The 17,312-nt window shown below is 42.7% G+C and overlaps 1 protein-coding gene across 9 annotated transcripts in view; it reads right to left on the bottom strand.

The window, feature by feature from the left end:
• The window catches only part of Cdk12 (cyclin dependent kinase 12), an 86,387-nt gene extending 69,356 nt beyond the window's left edge, over window positions 1-17,031 (bottom strand). For 7 of the 9 annotated variants that reach the window (XM_036196149.1, XM_036196145.1, XM_036196147.1 and 4 more), the window contains exons 1-2: window positions 15,374-17,031; window positions 7,025-7,903 (exon numbers count right to left, since the gene is read on the bottom strand). In XM_036196149.1, coding sequence (XP_036052042.1) covers window positions 7,025-7,903; window positions 15,374-16,416 — 1,922 coding nt within the window. In that variant the 5' untranslated portion in view covers window positions 16,417-17,031. The remainder of the gene's footprint in view (window positions 1-7,024; window positions 7,904-15,373) is intronic. The other 2 variants (XM_036196143.1, XM_036196151.1) reach the window with 2 other exon arrangements.
• Window positions 17,032-17,312: the final 281 nt, after the last annotated feature.

Raw genomic sequence — 17,312 nt, 5'->3', positions numbered from 1 at the left:
GACTAACTGATCTTTGACCTCACAAATAAGAACTCTCAAACTAGAAGGTAAAAAAGTTCAAGTAGCAATTTCAGACTATGGCCCTGACAGGACTCACATAACCAGCAAATTATACTAGTCAGTAAAAAGACAGCTTCCTAGAAATCAGAAAATTACTCAAATTTTGGCATCTTTATCCTTTTCTTGAGACAAGGTCTCACTATGTATTTCTGGCTGGCCTTGAACTCCAAGGAATCTCTTACATTAGCCTCCTCTGTACTGGGATTATAGTTTGTGCTATAAATCCCGATAAATCCAAATTTAAAAAATAGATTTATTTTAAAATTGTGTATGTGCATACACACACTTGAATGTCCTCAAGCAGATCAAGTATCACATTCCCTTGAGCTGGAGTTACAAAGGGTTGTGAAGCACTAGGCATGGGTTCTGGGGACTAAAATTGGGTTCTCTGCAAGAGCAGCAAGTACCTCTAACTGCCAAATGATTTCTTCAACCCCAGCGCCCCCACAAAATTTTCTTTTAGATTTATTCATGAGTGCTTTGCCTACAAGTATGTCTGTGCATCACATGTATGCCCGTTACCTGAGGAAGTGGTGAGATTCCGAGTGGGTGCAGGGAACTGAACCCTGGTCCTTTGTAAGAACAAGCTCTCTTAACCACTGAGCTAAATTCTCTGCGTGCCCCCCCAAAAAAAGTTTTGTTTTTCAGAAAGATCATTTATTATGTATACAGTTTTCTGTCTGTATGCCTGAAGAGAGAGCCAAATCTCATTATAGATGATTGTGAGCCACCATGTGATTGCTGAGAATTGAAGAAAGGAACTCTGGAAGAGTACCCGGTGCCCTTAACCACTAAGCAATCTCTCAGGCCCACCTAAAAAAAGGATTTTGTTTGTTGCTGTTGTTGGTTTTTGGTTTTTGGTTTTGAAACAGGATTTCTCTGTGTAGCTTTGTTCTTTTCCTGGAACTCGCTTTGGAGATCAGCATGCCTCTGCCTCTGAGTGCTGGGATTAAAGACAGACAGACAGACAGACACACACACACACACAATTTTAACAGTAATGCTGTTGACTAATTTTTATCATCTGAATCCCCTGTAACGAGACTGAATGAGGAGTCTACTCAGTTTATATCATACATACCACAACTGCCAAGAAGCCAATGAAGCACAGCCACCTAACTTCCTGTTTAAACACCCCTACTAAAGATGAGCACTTAATCAGTCTCCAGTCACATTTTCCTACCAAAAGTTTATTAGCAAAAACTGACAGAGAATAAAATATAAGGTTTTAAATTTTTCTCCAATTTTTAAATATCTAAAGAAGGAAAATTATAATTACTGTAAAAAATATTCTTTATAAATCTCAATTCTTCAGGAACTAAGAGATTTTCTGAGCCATCTCTTCAGCCCCCTCATTCACAATTTTTTAAAGGTTCATATGTGATGATTAGTTTGTCTTAATTCTTGTGCATAAGAAATAGCTGGCTTGGCCAGGCAGAGTCAGCACAAGCCTTTAACCTAGCTCTCAAAAGGCAGAGAGAAGTGGATCTCTGTAAAGTCAAGGCCAGCTTACTCTACAAAATGAGTAACCAAACAGCCAGGGCAACACAGAGAAACCCTATCTCAAAAAAAAAAAAAAAAGATAGAAAAGTTAACTCCTACCAAATTTTACAATCTTGAAGTTTCTGGTGATGAAATTTAAATTAACCTATAGGTAGAATGTAAACATTTCTCACCTGGCTTATTGGCACATGCCTTTATCAAAGTACACAAGAGGCAGAGGCGAGGGAATCTACAATCAAAGTCAAAGTTCAGGCCAGTTAGGTACCTGCTTTTTTTTTTTTCTTTTTTTGATTCTTTGATTTTGTTGGGACAGGGTCTCTTTACACAGCTCTGACTTTCCTGGAACTCAGGATGTAGGAACTTGTCGAGCTCAACCTACCTCTGCCTCTGCAGTGCTTGGATTAAAGGCATGAGCCACTGCACTCAGCTGTATGTTTTAAAATAGGTTCTCTTCCTGTACCTATGGACTGCTTGATATTTCGTATGCAGATCAGACTGGCATCACACTGCCTATGATATCCCTGTTTTAAACTGCTGAGTACTGAGATTAGAGGTATGTGCCACCATACCTAGAGTGTCTCTTGGGGAGGGGGAGTGTCAAGAAATCCCAGTGCTCAGGCCATGAAGGAGGAATTCCATGAATTCAAGGTCAGATAGGGTTTACATAGTAAATTCCAGACCAGCCTGGTCTACAAGCATATTAGAGGCCACCCAAAGCTATATAATAAGACCCTGTTTCAAAAACAAACAGGAAAACTGCAAACAAGGGGCTAGAAAGATGGCTTAGCAATTTAGAGTACTTGCTGTGGAGAACTGAGCGTCTACCTTTTGGCTCACAACTATCCTATAATTTCAGGTTTAGGGAGATCTGACACTGCTGGCCTCCTACATTCATGTGCATAATACTTTTCCACATATAAACACAATTAAATAATAAATCTTAAAAAAAAAATTCTTTTGGGGGCTGGAGAGATGGCTCAGAGGTTAAGAGCACTGACTGCTCTTCCAGAGGTCCTGAGTTCAATTCCCAGCAACCACATGGTGGCTCACAACCATCTGTAATGAGATCTGGTGCCCTCTTCTGGCCTGCAGGCAGAATACTGTATACATAATAAATCTTTTGTTTTGTTTTGTTTGCTTTTTGAGACAGGGTTTCTCTGTGTAGCTTTGGCACCTTTCCTGGAACTCTCGCTCTGTAGCCCAGGCTGGCCTCGAACTCACAGAACTCTGCCTGCCTCTGGCTAACGAGTGCTGGGATTCAAGGTGGGGGCCGCCGCCACCACCTGGCAATAAATCTTTAAATTTTCTTTTTTCTTTTTGAATTCTCATTAACTAAGTTCACTTACCATATTGTATTATATCTTCTTCATCTAATTATTTTGATTATTTTATTAAATTGACTGTATGGATATATGTATGTCTATATAAGATCGTGCATGTAGTGCCTGTAGAGTGCAAGTCTTCTGAGACCGGAGTGACAGTTTTGAACCACTATGTGACCACTGGAGGCTGAACCTCAGTCCTCTGAAAAACAGTGCTCTTTACCACTAAGGCATTGCTCCAACTTCCCAACTATCTTAACCACAATCCTAGTCATTTCACATGGATCCTGACTCAGATTTCTCAAGCAATTTTAATTGCTCATTTACTCAAATAACCAATATTTAAAAAAACATAGTGACTCATGTCTATTATTCCAGCATTTGGGAGGCTAACACAAGAGGACTGATGAGTTCTAGGCTAGCCCTCAAACACTAAGCAGCCTCCTTGAGTGTTGGGATTAAGTGTTAGCCACCAAGCCCAGCTTAAAGGACGCAGGGTGTGTCTCTTTCTCTGTCTCTTGTATTGTTATGTGTGTGATGCATGGACTTGCTAGTGTAGGCCTCTACACATTAGTACAAGGTGTGTGTGGTTGTGTGAAAGTCAGAAGTAATCACTAAAGGTCTTTCTTTGCTTGCTCTCAAGTTTTTTGTTTTTGTTTTTCTTTGTTTGAAGACATGGTTTCTCTGTGTAGCTTTGGAGCCTGTCCTGGAACTCACTCTGTAGACCATGCTGGCCTTCAACTCACAGAGATCTGACTGCCTCTGCCACCCAAGTGCTGGGATTAAAGGCTCAAGAAAGTTTTATTTTGACTGAATCTCTCACTGAACCTGAATCTTAATTTGCCCAGTCTGGTTGGCCAGTGAGCTACAAAGATTATTGTAGCTCCCTCTTCCCTCAGTCTCAAAAAAATAGTCGACAAAACCTTCATTTCTTACCTTTAATAATTTATTAATGGGCAGCTAAGAAGGAAGATGGCTGAAGCCCAGCACAGCAGTTCACAGACTAGACAACAAAGCAAGACCTTATTGCAAAAGCAAAACACTCTCTCCACTATCCCACTCCTTCCACCATCCATCACTATTACATTTTTAAGGTGCAAAGGGTAAGTCTGGAAAAATATAGATCTTATGAATTCAAAAGAATTGGGCTGGAGAGATGGCTCAGCAATTAAGAGCATTGGTTGCTCTTCCAGAGGTCCTGAGTTCAATTCCCAGCTATCACGTGGTGGCTCACAACCATCTGTAACGAGATCTGGTGCCCTTTTCTGGCCTGCAGGCATACATGCAGATAGAACACAGTAATGTGTTTGTTCCCCAAGCATGAGGACTTGAGTTTGATCCTTAACATACACATAAAAAGCTGGGCCTGGTGGCACAGACCTATAATCACAGTACTAGGAAGATAGAAACATGAAAATTCAAAGGGCTAGAGAGATGACTAAGTGATTAAGAGTTCAATTCCCAGCACCTGCATGGTAACTTTCAAACACCCATTCCAAGAATCTGCTACATTATGTATGATGCACATACAAATATGCTGGCAAAACACTATTCAAATAGTTTTGTTTTTTTTTAAAGATTTATTTATTTATTATGTATACAGAAGAGGGTGCCAGATCTCATTACAGGTGGTTGTGAGCCACCATGTGGGTGCTGGGAATTGAACTCAGGACCTCTGGAAGAGCAGTCGGTGCTCTTAACCTCTGAGCCATCTCTCCAGGCCCAAGACAGGGTTTCAACAGACCTGGCTGTCCTGGAATTCACTATGTAAATCAAACTGGCCTCCAACTAAGAGATATACTTGCTTCTGCCTCCCAAAGGTTAGTATTAATGACCCACCCCCAGCTAGATAAAATACATTTAAAAATTAAAACAAAAACAAGGAACTCCCAAGGAACAACATCCAAGGTTGGCTTCAGGCCATTGTTTGCAAACCTGCACCCACACAGAATCATCACTCAAATTACTGATGTCTCCTAAAAAGTGTTAAGTTAGAGAATAGGTTTGCAATTTAAGATAAGCAGTACTTATTATTCTATTTACAATGAAGTCTATGACAGTAAATGCAACTCATCCCCTAGAAAATAAGAGGGTAAGATCTCAACAGAAAAGCCACTAAGACTATACTTCCATACCATGTCCCTGGCTTTAGTATATCTGTTTAGAGGTCTTGTTCAGCTAGTATGGCTGATAGACTAAAAAAGCAATTCATAATGTCATTTATGAGATTCATGCTTCATAATCATTTTGGTAATAAACACTCAAAGTACTCATTAAAATTTAAGATCTCATCATCCCATTGTGATTTATAGTCTAATTAGCAAATATTCTTTATATTGCTCTTTTTTTTTTTTTTTAACTATAGAAGTGATTTTTAAAAACTGTATTACCGGCCAGGTGGCAGTGGTGCACGCCTTTAGTCCCATGCTCAGAAGGCAGAGCCAGGCAGATGTCTGTGAGTTCGAGGCCAGCCTGGTCTACAGAGCAAGATCCAGGAAAGGCACCCAAACTACATGGGGGGGGGGGGGGGGAGATGGAGGGGACTATTATCCACCAGCATGATTGTGCACGCCTTTAATCCCAACACTCAGTAGGCAGAGCTAGGAGGGTCTCTGTGAGTTCAAGGCCAGCCTGGTCTACAAAGTGAGCTCCACATAGAAACTGCCAAAGTTATTACACATAGAAACCCTGTCTCAAAAAAACCAAAGTATCACTCTACAAATTCTCTACAGATATTAAAATATTAGAGAAAGAAAACAGAGCTGGCAAGATGGCTAGGTGGTTAAAGATGCTTGCCACAAAACCCTGCTGACCTGAGTTTCATTTGGAACCAATATAAAGAACCAACTCCACAAATTGGCCCTCTGATTTCCACATGTACAACATGGTACATGTGTTTACACACACAAATATGCACATGATAAACTTTTTTAAATTAAAATAAAGATATGGGGGGGAAATGTGGTTCTCTAAGACCTGAGGTATCAGGGTGCCCTCTGGTCTCCGATGCAGATGTGCGCACACACACATAAATAAAAATAGTACACTTAGGACTGGAAAGATGGCTCAGGGGTTTAAGAGTGATTAGTCCTCTTCCAGAGGACCTGATTGGGTTCTTAGCACTCACATGGCAGCTCACCAACACCTAGAACTATAGTTCTAAGAGATCCAATAACCTCTGGCCTACACTATCCTGTATCCATGTGGTGCATATATTCATGCAGGTTCATACACATACATATAAATAAACAAAAAATATGCAAATTGAGTAAAGTTGGGGCCAGAGATGGCTCAATAAATAAGAGCACTTGTTACTCTTCTAGAGGACTTGAGTGTAGTTCCCAGCACCCACATGGTAGCTTGGAACCATCCATATTCTTATTCCATGGGATCCATCACCATCTTCTGAACACACATAGTATACATACATACATGCAGGCAAAATAGTCATACAAGCACACACACAAGAAAAATCTAATTGTTGCCAAGCATAGTGGTGCATTTATCCAGGAGATTGAGGCAGGATTCCTGTGAGCTTAAGGTTACCTGAGATTTTATGGTAAATATAAAAAGACCCTATCCCACCCCAACCACAGAAAGTGCCCATCAAGATAATTCAGCAGGTAAAGGGCATTCGCCACCATCCTGTTGCTGGATCCCTGGGATCCACAGGACAGAAGAGAACTGCCTCCCACCAAAGTTTCCTCTGGCCTCCACACTGAGACACTGCATACACACTTGAAAATAAATAAATAACGTGATTTCAAAAAATGAAAAGAAACCACACCCCCCTACCCAGAGTTCTAATTCTCTATTCTCAAGTAAAACAATGGGCCGGGCAGTGTTGGTGGCCCACGCCTGTAATCCCAGCACTTGGGAGGCAGAGCCAGGCGGATCTCTGTGAGTTTGAGGCCAACCTGGGCTACCAAGTGAGTTCCAGGGAAGGCGCAAAGCTACACAGGGAAACTCTGTCTGGGGGGTGGGGGGACAAGAATGGACTTTTCCACTAAAAACAAAGCAATTCCTAACCATAAAAGCATCCTGGAAAGATATGCATCCCAATAGTTTCAAGAAACTTAAAAAGAAAATACATTATACATCAAGAAAACTAACTTCTTTCATCCTATTATGGGACTTACCTATCCAAATCATCATCTCCAGGTAACAAGGGAGGGAGGGGCAGAGGAGGCAATGTTGAAGTTTTCAGGTGTGGAATAGCAGCTGTTACAGATACTTGAGTCTTCACAGAAACCTGTACAGGGGGCTGAGAATTTGTCTGAGAGGATAGAGTAGATGTCCTTGGGTGAGGAGAAGAGGGTAAAGTTGAAGAACTAGAAACAGGAACTTGACTAAATGGTGGTTGGGGAGGAGGCAGAGGTGGCTGCAGTGGAACAGCTGGTAGTGGAGGCAAAGGTGGCAAAGGGGGTGTCTGAGGTGGAGGGGTAGTAGATGGTAAAGGGGGTGGAGAAGTAATTGTGGGGAGAGGTGGAAGTGTCTCCTTTTCTGACGTCTCTGTCTCCTTTGAAGTAACAATCACCTCCTTCGGTGCTACAGGTTTAGCGTCTTTTGTTCCCTGTGCTTTCAAATCCTTAACAACAGGATGCTTCTGCAAGTTCTCATCCAACTTAACTTTCCCTGTATCTAAACAATTTTTTAACTCTGTGTTTGAATGTGTTACATTTACCAGTTCAGTATCTGGAGTAGACTTTTCTAACTTTATACCTCTAGGTAACTTTTTGGACTCTAACCCTGACTCCTTCACCTCAACTTTATCTTTTTTAGTCAAAGTTATGGGTGAACCCTTTGAATCTTTTCCATCCATTTTTGCTGCTGCAGCAGCAGCTGCTCTTTCCTTCTTTTTTCTACTCAGTTCAGCTCCCAGGCTGGAATTCAATGGAAGCCTGACAGGTGAGATACTGGAATGACGGCTGCGTGACCCGGATCTCTTCTTTTTACTATGAGAAGATGAGTGTCTTGAATATGCAGGACTTCTGCTTCTGGACTTCATGGATTTCCTACTGAAAAAAGAAAAGAGGCAGTTTAAAATAGATAATATACAGAGATAAACAGAAAAATAAGTCAGCAAAATAGGGTCTAGACCTGTAAATTTAATCCCATTCTGAATTATCAATTTTAAAAGTAGATTAAAGCCAGGTATGATGGCACACTCCTTTAATCCTAGAACTTGAAGGGCAGAGGCATAAGAAACTGAGTTTAAAGATAGTTTACTGTCTTAAAAAAAGTGGGGGTTGAGCTGGAGAAATGACTCAGCTGTTAAAAGCACTGACTGCTCTTCCAGAGGACCCTTGTTCAGTTCCTAGCACCTACATGGCAGCTCACAACTGCCTGTAACTCCAGGATACAGCACTCTCTCACAGACATACATACAGGCAAAACGCGCGCGCGCGCGCACACACACACGTAGGGGAGGAATGGGGTTAGGAGAGGCCAGTTCAGTGGTTAAGAACACTGGCTATTCTTCCAGAGGAATGGGGTTCTAATCCCAAAACCCACATGGTGGCTAATTAATTGTCTATTACTCTAGTTCCAGGTGAGCAGGCTCCCTCTTGTGGCATCCCAGGACACTGCAAGTACATGGTGTACAGACATACAGGCAGAAAATAAACAATCCATACATATAAAATAAAAATAATTATAAAACAAGTCAGGTATTATAGTGCATGCCTTTAGCCCCAGCACTTGGGAGGCACAGGCAGGTGATCTCTGTGAGTTCAAGGCCATCTTAGTCTACAGACTGAGTTCTAGGACAGTCAGAGCTACATAGTGAGACCCTATCTTGGAAAACACACACATGCATGCACACAATGCATGCACACACAGAAAAAGAGGTTCAATGTTGAGACTAGTTGGCCTGGCAGTGGCACACACCTTTAAATCCAGTACTTGGGAGGCAGAGGGAGGCAGATCTCTGCTGAGTTCGAGGCCAGCCTAGTCTACAGAGCCAATTCCAGGACAACCAGAACTACACAAAGAAACCCTGTCACGAAAGAAGAAAAAGAAAAGAAAAAAAAAAAAAAAAAAGGGTCAGTGGTTAAAAGCACTGCCCAGTACCTACTTGGTAGCTCAAACTATCCAATAGCCATTTCTTATCTCCTTGAACACCAGGTATGCACATGGTACACATGCATACATGTAGGAAAACACTCATACACATAAAATTTTAAAGTATTTAAAAAAGAAAAAGAGTCTGGGTGGTGGTGGAACATGCCTTTAATCCCAGCACTCGAGGGTCAGAGGCAGGCGGATCTCTGTGAGTTCCAGGCCAGCCTGGGCTACAGAGTGAGAGCCAGGAAAGGTGCAAAGCTACACAGAGAAACCCCATCTCCCAAAAAATAAATAAATAAAAGTCATCCTTGCTATACAGCAAACTCAAAGCAGCTTGGGCTATCTGAGACTATTTCTAAAAACAAAACAAAAATTCTAAATCCTGCATGAATATAAATTTGAATTAAGTAAAACTAAAAATTCATTTGCTAGGACTTGGTTCTTGTTTGTAATCCCAGCACTTAGGAAAACTAAGGCTAGAGAATTACTGAGACTGAGAAGCCAGTGTGAATCACACAGTGAGTTCCTTGACAGCTTGGGCCATTCAGACCTTGTTCCAAAAACAAAACAAACAACAAAAAACAAATAAGGGGCTGAAAGAGATGGCTCAGTGGTTAAATGTGTACTAATCTAGCAGAGGACCCAAATTTTGTTCCCAGCATCCACACTGGGAAAAACTACCTGTAACTCCAGATCTGGGAATCTGGAGCCCCTGGCCTTCATGGGTACCTGCCTTCATAAGTACAAAATATATATATAAAATAGTAAAAATAGGGCTGGAGAGATAGCTCAGAGGTTAAGAGCACCAACTGCTCTTCCAGAGGTCCTGAGTTCAATTCCCAGCACCCACATGGTGGCTCACAACCATCTGTAATGAGATCTGGCGCCCTCTTCTGTATACATAATAAATAAATATTAAACATAATAATAATAATAATAAAAATAAAGCTAGGCAGTGGTGGCGCACATCTTTAGTCCCAGCACTCGGGAGGCAGAGTCAGGAGGATCTCTTGTGAGTTCGAGGCCAGCTTGGTCTACAGAGTAAGATACAGGACAGTAACCAAAACTACAGAGAAACCCTGTCTCGGGGTTAAAAAAAAAAAAAAAAGAACCATTCATCTGGGTTGGTAAGTTCATGCCTTTAGGATCTCTGTGAATTCCAGACAGTCTGCTCTACAAAGGAAGTTAAGCCAGCCTAAGCTATATACCCTGTCTCAAAAAATAAAAACAAATAAAATAGAGCTGGCATGGTAGCAGCACATGCTGGTAATCACAATACTAAGGAGGTAATTTGTTGTAATTGAAAAAAATGAAATAAAAATAAGCTCACACCCTTAGACCCAGCACTCTGGCGGCAGAAAAGGAGGATCTGAGTTCAAGCCAAGTCTAATCTACAGAGCTAGTTCTAGAACAGACAAGGCTAACAAAGAAACCCTGTCTTGAAAAAAGAAAAAAAGTAAGTAATAAAAAATTTTTAAAAACAGAAAAGCACTAAAATTGCCCACTATGTAGTTACATTCACAATGTTTACTTTGAGTAAATCCCCTCCACCCCAGAGTTCTCGGTCTAGAACTGTCTGTAGACCAGGCTGGCCTCTCACAGAGATCCGCCTGCCTCTGCCTCCCAAGTGCTGGTATTAAAGGTGTGCTCCACCACTGCCCAGGGAGTAATTTTGTATAAATCTTTGTCTGCCTGTATTTATGTAAGAGCACCATGTCTGTGCCCAGTGTCCACACAGTTCAGGAGGGTATCAGAATCCCTGGGACTGAATTTAGAGATGTTTGTGTCACTGTATGGGTGTTGAGAATCTTCCTCTAGAAGAACTAGTGCTCATAACCACTGAGCCAACACTTTAGCCCAACTTCTAATGACTGACCACAAGGCCTTCCATTTACTAAGGAAATAGCCTACTACTACTGATCTATATTATCAACCCTAACACTTTTTTGGTGTGTGTGTTCTGCAGCAAGATCTTGTTACACAGACTAAGTTGGCCTAATAATCATGATCATCTTGTCTTAGTCTCCTGAATGCTGATATTAACGGTATTTCTTAGTTCCTTTAATAGAAAAATGATTTCCAAAATCAACTTTTTAGGACATATAAAACAAAAAAATTACATGTGCAAATAAACCTGCTTTATTTTGAAACAGGATCTTACTATGTACTTCTGGCTAGCCTAAAATTTGCTACGTAGACCAGGCTGGCTTCAAACTATGCCCAGCTACAGTCAATGTTCTTAACTGCTAAGCCATTTTTCCAGTCCGACAAAATTTTTATGAGGAATGACTATGAAATTAAATCTGGAAATCTACAGAACAGATTATTTTAAAGTCTCATTAATTATTTTTTTACTCATTAATTACAGTGTTTTACTATAATCCTGCTCAAGATTCAATGTGAGGAAAACCAACAATCCAAACCACTAAAACTGACTTGAGCCAAGCATGATGGTACATGCCTTTAGTCCCAGCACTTGGGAAGAAGAGGAAAGCAGATCTCCCTGATTTGAGGCAGCAGGGTCTACGTAAGTTTCCGGCCAGCCAGGGTGGCATTAAGACCCTGTTCAAAAAAAAACAAAAAACAAAAAACAAAAAAAGGAACTGGGTGTTTTGGCAAACACCTTTAATTACAACACTAGAGAGACAAAGGCAGGTGAAATCTTTGTGAGTTCAAGGACAGCCTGGTTTGCATATGAAATTCTAGGGCAACCTTATCAAGGCCCTATCAGGAATAAAGCTGGGTGTAGTGGTCCATGCCTTCAATTTCAGCATCAGGGAAGCAGAGGAGTGAGTTCTAGGTCAGCCCTGGTCTACATGAACACTTGCCTAACATGCAAAAATCCCTGAGCTCATTCACAAGCGCTGACCCACAAGCAAAATGGTGCGTATTCCCAGTTTGTTTTCCCCAAATGAAGTCTACCAGAGTGCCAGGATAGCCAGGGATTCACAGAGAAATTCTGTCTTGAAAAGCCGAGGGTGGGGGGCTGGAGGTTGGGAGTGATTGAATATAGGGCCTTAAGCAAACTATGTAAATTAAATTATATCATCATCCCTCTTTTTTAAGAGGAAGGCACCTTTTCAATTCTTATTATGCCAACATGGTGGCACAGCCTTTAATCCCAGCACTATGGAGGCAAGAGGCAGGTGGATCTGAGTTCTAGGCCAGCCTAGTCTGTATAAAAAAAAATTGTAGGGTGGCCATATCAAGACCTTATGTCAAAAATAAATTTTGGGGTTGGGGATTTAGCTCAGTGGTAGAGCACTCGCCTAGCAAGCACAAGGCCCTGGGTTCGATCCTCAGCTCAAAAATAAATGAATGAATGAATGAATGAATTTTGTGAGGCAGTGGTGGCACACACCTTTAATCCCTGTACTGGGGAGGCAGAGGCCCAGCCTGGTCTACAGAGCCAGTTCCCAGACAGCCAGGACTACACAGAGAAACTGTATCTTGAAAAACAAGAGATGGGCTGGATAGATGGCTCAGGGGTTAGGAGCACTGGTTGCTCTTCCAGAGGACCCAGGTTCAATTCCCAGCACCCACATGGCAGCTCACAACTATCTGTAACTCTAATTCCAGGAGATCTGACACCTTCACACCAATGCACATAAAAAGTAAATTATGTGAAAAAAAAAAAGGGGGGGGGGGTTGGGGACTTAGCTCAGTGTTAGAGCGCTTGCCTAGCAAGCACGAGGCCCTGGGTTCGATCCTCAGCTCTGGAAAAAAAAAAGAAAAGAAAAAGAGATAGATAGATTTTTATGATCATTATACATGTATGTGATCTGTGGAGGTTGAAGGATGATAACTCTGTGAAGTCAGTTCTCTCCTTCCACCTCACATGAGGTTCTGAGGATCAAACTCAGCTATTTAGTCATCCTGTCAGCCTATTGTTTGGTCTTTTTGAGACAGGGTTTCAAATAGCTCAGGCTGGCCTCAAGATCAAAACTCACTTGCTACAGTTTCTCAAAACACTGAACTTATGGATGTGTGCCAGGCTGCTCAGGTTCCACACGTGGATATATCTTGCTATTTACTGTTGAGAATTCCAATAAATAAAATTATGTAATGTGTGAATACAAATAATGCTCTCTACAGGTCAACAAAAACAGTGCATGTTCCCAATATTTTATGTTTGTATCTGCATCCCCCAATACCATACAGTCTCCATTTCCTCATAGGTTTATATCTGCCATCACTACATTAATTTCAATTAAGGAACACAACTTTTTCAATTCACTTAAGAGAACTTCATATCTGCTATTTTCTCTAAGAATCTAAAAGGAATGATTTCAAAACAAAAGCTCTCACCCTAAATCTTGAGTGAGATATAAAATATAAAAGTCTTTTATATTTCTAAACAATGAAATTTTTTAAAAATTACTTTAATGTTAATACTCTCAAGGGAACAAATATTCTGCCTAATATGATAGCTCATGTCTGTACTCCCAAAGTCAAGAGGTTAAGGCAGGATTGTTGGAAATTTCAGGCCTGTTTGAGACCAACATAGGCTATACATAGTAAATTTCAAGCCACCCTAGGTTACAGCATGAAACCCTGTCTAAAAAACATTCTGAGAACACTTCTTAGATTTCCTTTCAAAACTATGCAATATTATAAATGGTACATTTATGACGTATGTATTCCCCTATAAATAAATCATGCCTCTCCAAAAAAATTATGCACTCTAGGAAATTATATTCACGCTAAATGTTTACAAAAGTATGCTGTTTGCTACAACTTTGAGATGAAACAAAAGATGGACTAATGGAGATAAACAGATGTGACAAAATATGTTAATTGCAGAATTTAGGTGTTAGATACATGCACATTTATTATAATTCTTTCTATATTTGGATTTTTGAATGAGAAAATACTAAGAATACTTAAGCACTGTAGTTAGGCAAATACACTTTAGTTGTTTAAGACAGTGAAATACACACTGACTTATAAAACATATGCATGAATTAATCTTTACCAGAGGTCTTCACTCATAAAATGTACTGAGTCATACTATGCACAAGACACAGTAACATGCTTCATATTTATTAATCTCACAAGAGCCGTGAAGTAGGTAGTTTTTATTCCTATTTTCCACATGAATAAACTCAGGTGTGGACAAATTAAATCATTTGCCAAAAGTTACAAAGAAATATTAAGATTCCACTCAGATAAAACTAAAGCTCGGGATTGGGGATTTAGTTCAGTGGTAGAGCACTTGCCTAGCAAGTGCAAGGCCCTGGGTTCGATCCTCAGCTCTGAAGGAAAAAAAACAAAACAAAACAAAAAAACTAAAGCTCCTGTTGTTTTTGTAGACAGATATGGGTCCACACGAGACAAAAACACCATTTTCCATAGGCAAATTCAAATTAACACATCTTTTCTTAAAAAAAAGTCAAGCTGAAGGCATTATTACTATATATTTCAAGGCAGATTTTAAAAACTGCTAGTGTTAGGTAAGTGAACAGTGGTGCTGTTAAAAACAACAACAAAACTAAAACTACAATAAAAAAAAATCAATCAACTGTTGCCAAGAGGTGGTGGCGCACACCTTTAATCCCACTACTACGGAGGCAGAAATAGGCGGATCTCTTTGAGTTCGAGCACAGCCTGGTCTACAGAGCGAGATCCAGGACAGGCACCAAAACTATACAGAGAAACCCTGTCTCAAAAAAAATAAAAACAAAAACAACAAGAAAATTCAATGAATTGTCTTTGGAACCACTTTTTGTCAAAAAGAAAACACTCTCACTAGCTCAATTCTCACTAAACAGTTACAAGACATAACTGATTAATTATAGATTTGGGGACACAGTAGATAAAATTGGCATGACAACAGACAAGTGGACTCAAAATAGTAGAAATAAAAATTTATAATTTCTCTTGTACTGGAGAGATGGCTCAGTGGTTAAGAGCACTGACTGCTCTTCCAGAGGTCCTGAGTTCAGTTCCCTGCACCCACATGGCAGCTCACAACTGTCTGTAACTACAAGATCTTACATCCTCACATAGACATGTATACAGGCAGAACACCAATGCACATAAAATAAAAAATAACTTATAATTTCTCAATTTTCTTGTGAGTTCCAATAAAGTTTAAGCACTGGTACCAATATGACTTACAAAGTTTTAAGACAAAGTAACAAGGAGCTAAATAAGTTTTGAAGACTATGCACTCCCTAGGCAGAGGCGTAATTTCTTAAGTTTCCCCATTATTGAAAAGTACATACCTACCTTGCTTGAGCAGTTGGAGGCATGTGAAATCATTACTTCTCAATTCTGTGTTAAGGGAAAGCCAGACTTACCTAAATGACTAGCCAACCTAGTGAAGGACGAACACTGCAAGCTTTAACGAAATGTTATAAAGACTAATTGCCAATCCCTCCCAAGCCACCCTACCTTAGGAAAGACAGGTCACAGCTCACCTGGGGATTGGACTCCGACTCAGAGACCTCTTGCTCAAGAAAGGGCTGCTAGATCGCCTTCGACCATAGGGGCTGGGTGATCTCCCGCTGTAAGAGCCACTCCTCTCATAGCTAGATGACCGTCTCCGGCTATAGGGACTCACCGACCTCTGCCGTCTACTGTAGGGACTGGGTGACCGAGTGCTGGACTGGTAAGCAGAAGGCTCTTTGTAAGGTGGGCTGATGGACTGCCTTCTCGAGGTACTCCCTGGACTCTTCTTGTAGGAGTCATAATTGCTAGAAGTGTGAGACCTTGGGGGGCTAAGGTCATAGTCTTGGCCATAAGAAGCTCCTGAAGGGCTGTCATCTTGCTTGGAACTGTCAGACCATTTCCTATGCGGGCTCCTGGATCTCCGTTTTGGGCTATCCACTGTTTTGTAACTTTTGGGTGTTTCCCTTTTCCGATGACTCTTACTCCGGTCCTTGTGCCCGGACTTGAACTCACGTTCTTTCCGGGTCTTCTCCTTGTGGAGTTTGGATGACCTGGACTCCTTGCTGCTGCTTTTGGATACCTGTGCCTTCCCATAGTCATCATTCCCCTCCATTGAACGCTTTGAACTTCCTGATATCCGGTCCTTCAGAGATCCGGATTTGGAGACTTCCTGGTTTTTCTCCTTTTCAGTCTGTTTAGCTTTTAGCAAGTCTCGGGACCGCCGGTGCTGGTGGTGACGATGCCTGTGCAGGCGGTCACTCCGATCCGTCCCGCGGCGCTCATCGTTCTCCCTGCGGTCTGCTTTGAAGGCCATGTCATCCGAGAAGGTGTCTGAATCAGAGCTGATGTCATCGTACTCCACCAAAGGTTTGATGACTGTTCCCAAAGACGCTGCTTCGGGGGCTACCAGCCCCGGGTCTTTGCAGTGCTTGGACTTATGGCGCTTGTGCTTCGACACCAAGCGGTGACGCTCCCGGCTGTTGGCGCTGCCACCTCCCGAGGACGGCTGCGAAGTTCCCGAAGCTCCTCCGCTCCCGTCCTTCTTGCCCCCATGTCTCTCCGAATTGGGCATGCCCTTCCCCCGAGCCCGGAGAAGGGGAACAAGTTCCCCAGCACTCCAGAAAGCCCCACCCTCCCCCCCGACCCCGACTCCACGCCCACCGAAGAACCCCTACGAGGGGGTGGGGAGGGAAGGGACCTTAGGCCAGGCTCCTCCTCCCTCTCGCCGGCTCAGCGCCCTCCTACATGGGGGGGGGGGAGGAAGGAGCGGGGGGAGAAATGAGAGTTCCTCGGCGGAGGAGTCGCCGGACACCCGGGGCCACTCGAGTGCGCTCCTCACCGCCGCCCACCCGCGCAGCCAGTCTTCAGGCCCGCGAGCCGGGAGCTCAAGTGAAGTAGGACGCCGACCGCCCGAGCCCCAGGGGCCGACGCCGGCTCTGGCGCCCTACGAGGACTGCGCGGGCCCTTGCCCTATCCGGTACCCGGCTCGGGGCGGCTTCCTGTCGCCCGGGCTCCGCGGCCTGGGTTGCCTCACCTTCCCCTTTGTCCCGCGCCCCTGAGGGAACCCCTTCCCTAGCCTCCGCCTCGCCCCCGACACCTCACATACACATCTCGCTCCCTCACACAGACTCAGTCACACACTAGATTAAACCGAAACGGCACTTGGCGGAGGGGGAGGGGCGAGCGCCAAAGGCATCGCGAGATTCCACCGGCCTCCCGCGATACTTCGCGCTTCCTTTTCACCTCGACCCGTGCCTTCAAACCAGACCACGCGAGAGCAGGGGCCAAGCCGCAAACGCGTCCCGTTAGACTCTCGCGATAGGTGTACAACTCTTTTTTTTCCTCCCTCCCCTCTGCCCCCCCCCCACTTTTGCGCGGAGCTTTGCAAAAGCGGAAGTAGCCGCGGTTACCTTGAAAACTTGAACCCCAACTGATAACTCTGTGGGTAAATACGCCTAGGGTCCGGTA

This window comes from Onychomys torridus, chromosome 8 (assembly GCF_903995425.1).
Source record: "Onychomys torridus chromosome 8, mOncTor1.1, whole genome shotgun sequence".
NCBI lineage: Eukaryota > Metazoa > Chordata > Mammalia > Rodentia > Cricetidae > Onychomys > Onychomys torridus.
This window is presented reverse-complemented; position numbering and strand designations above follow the sequence as displayed.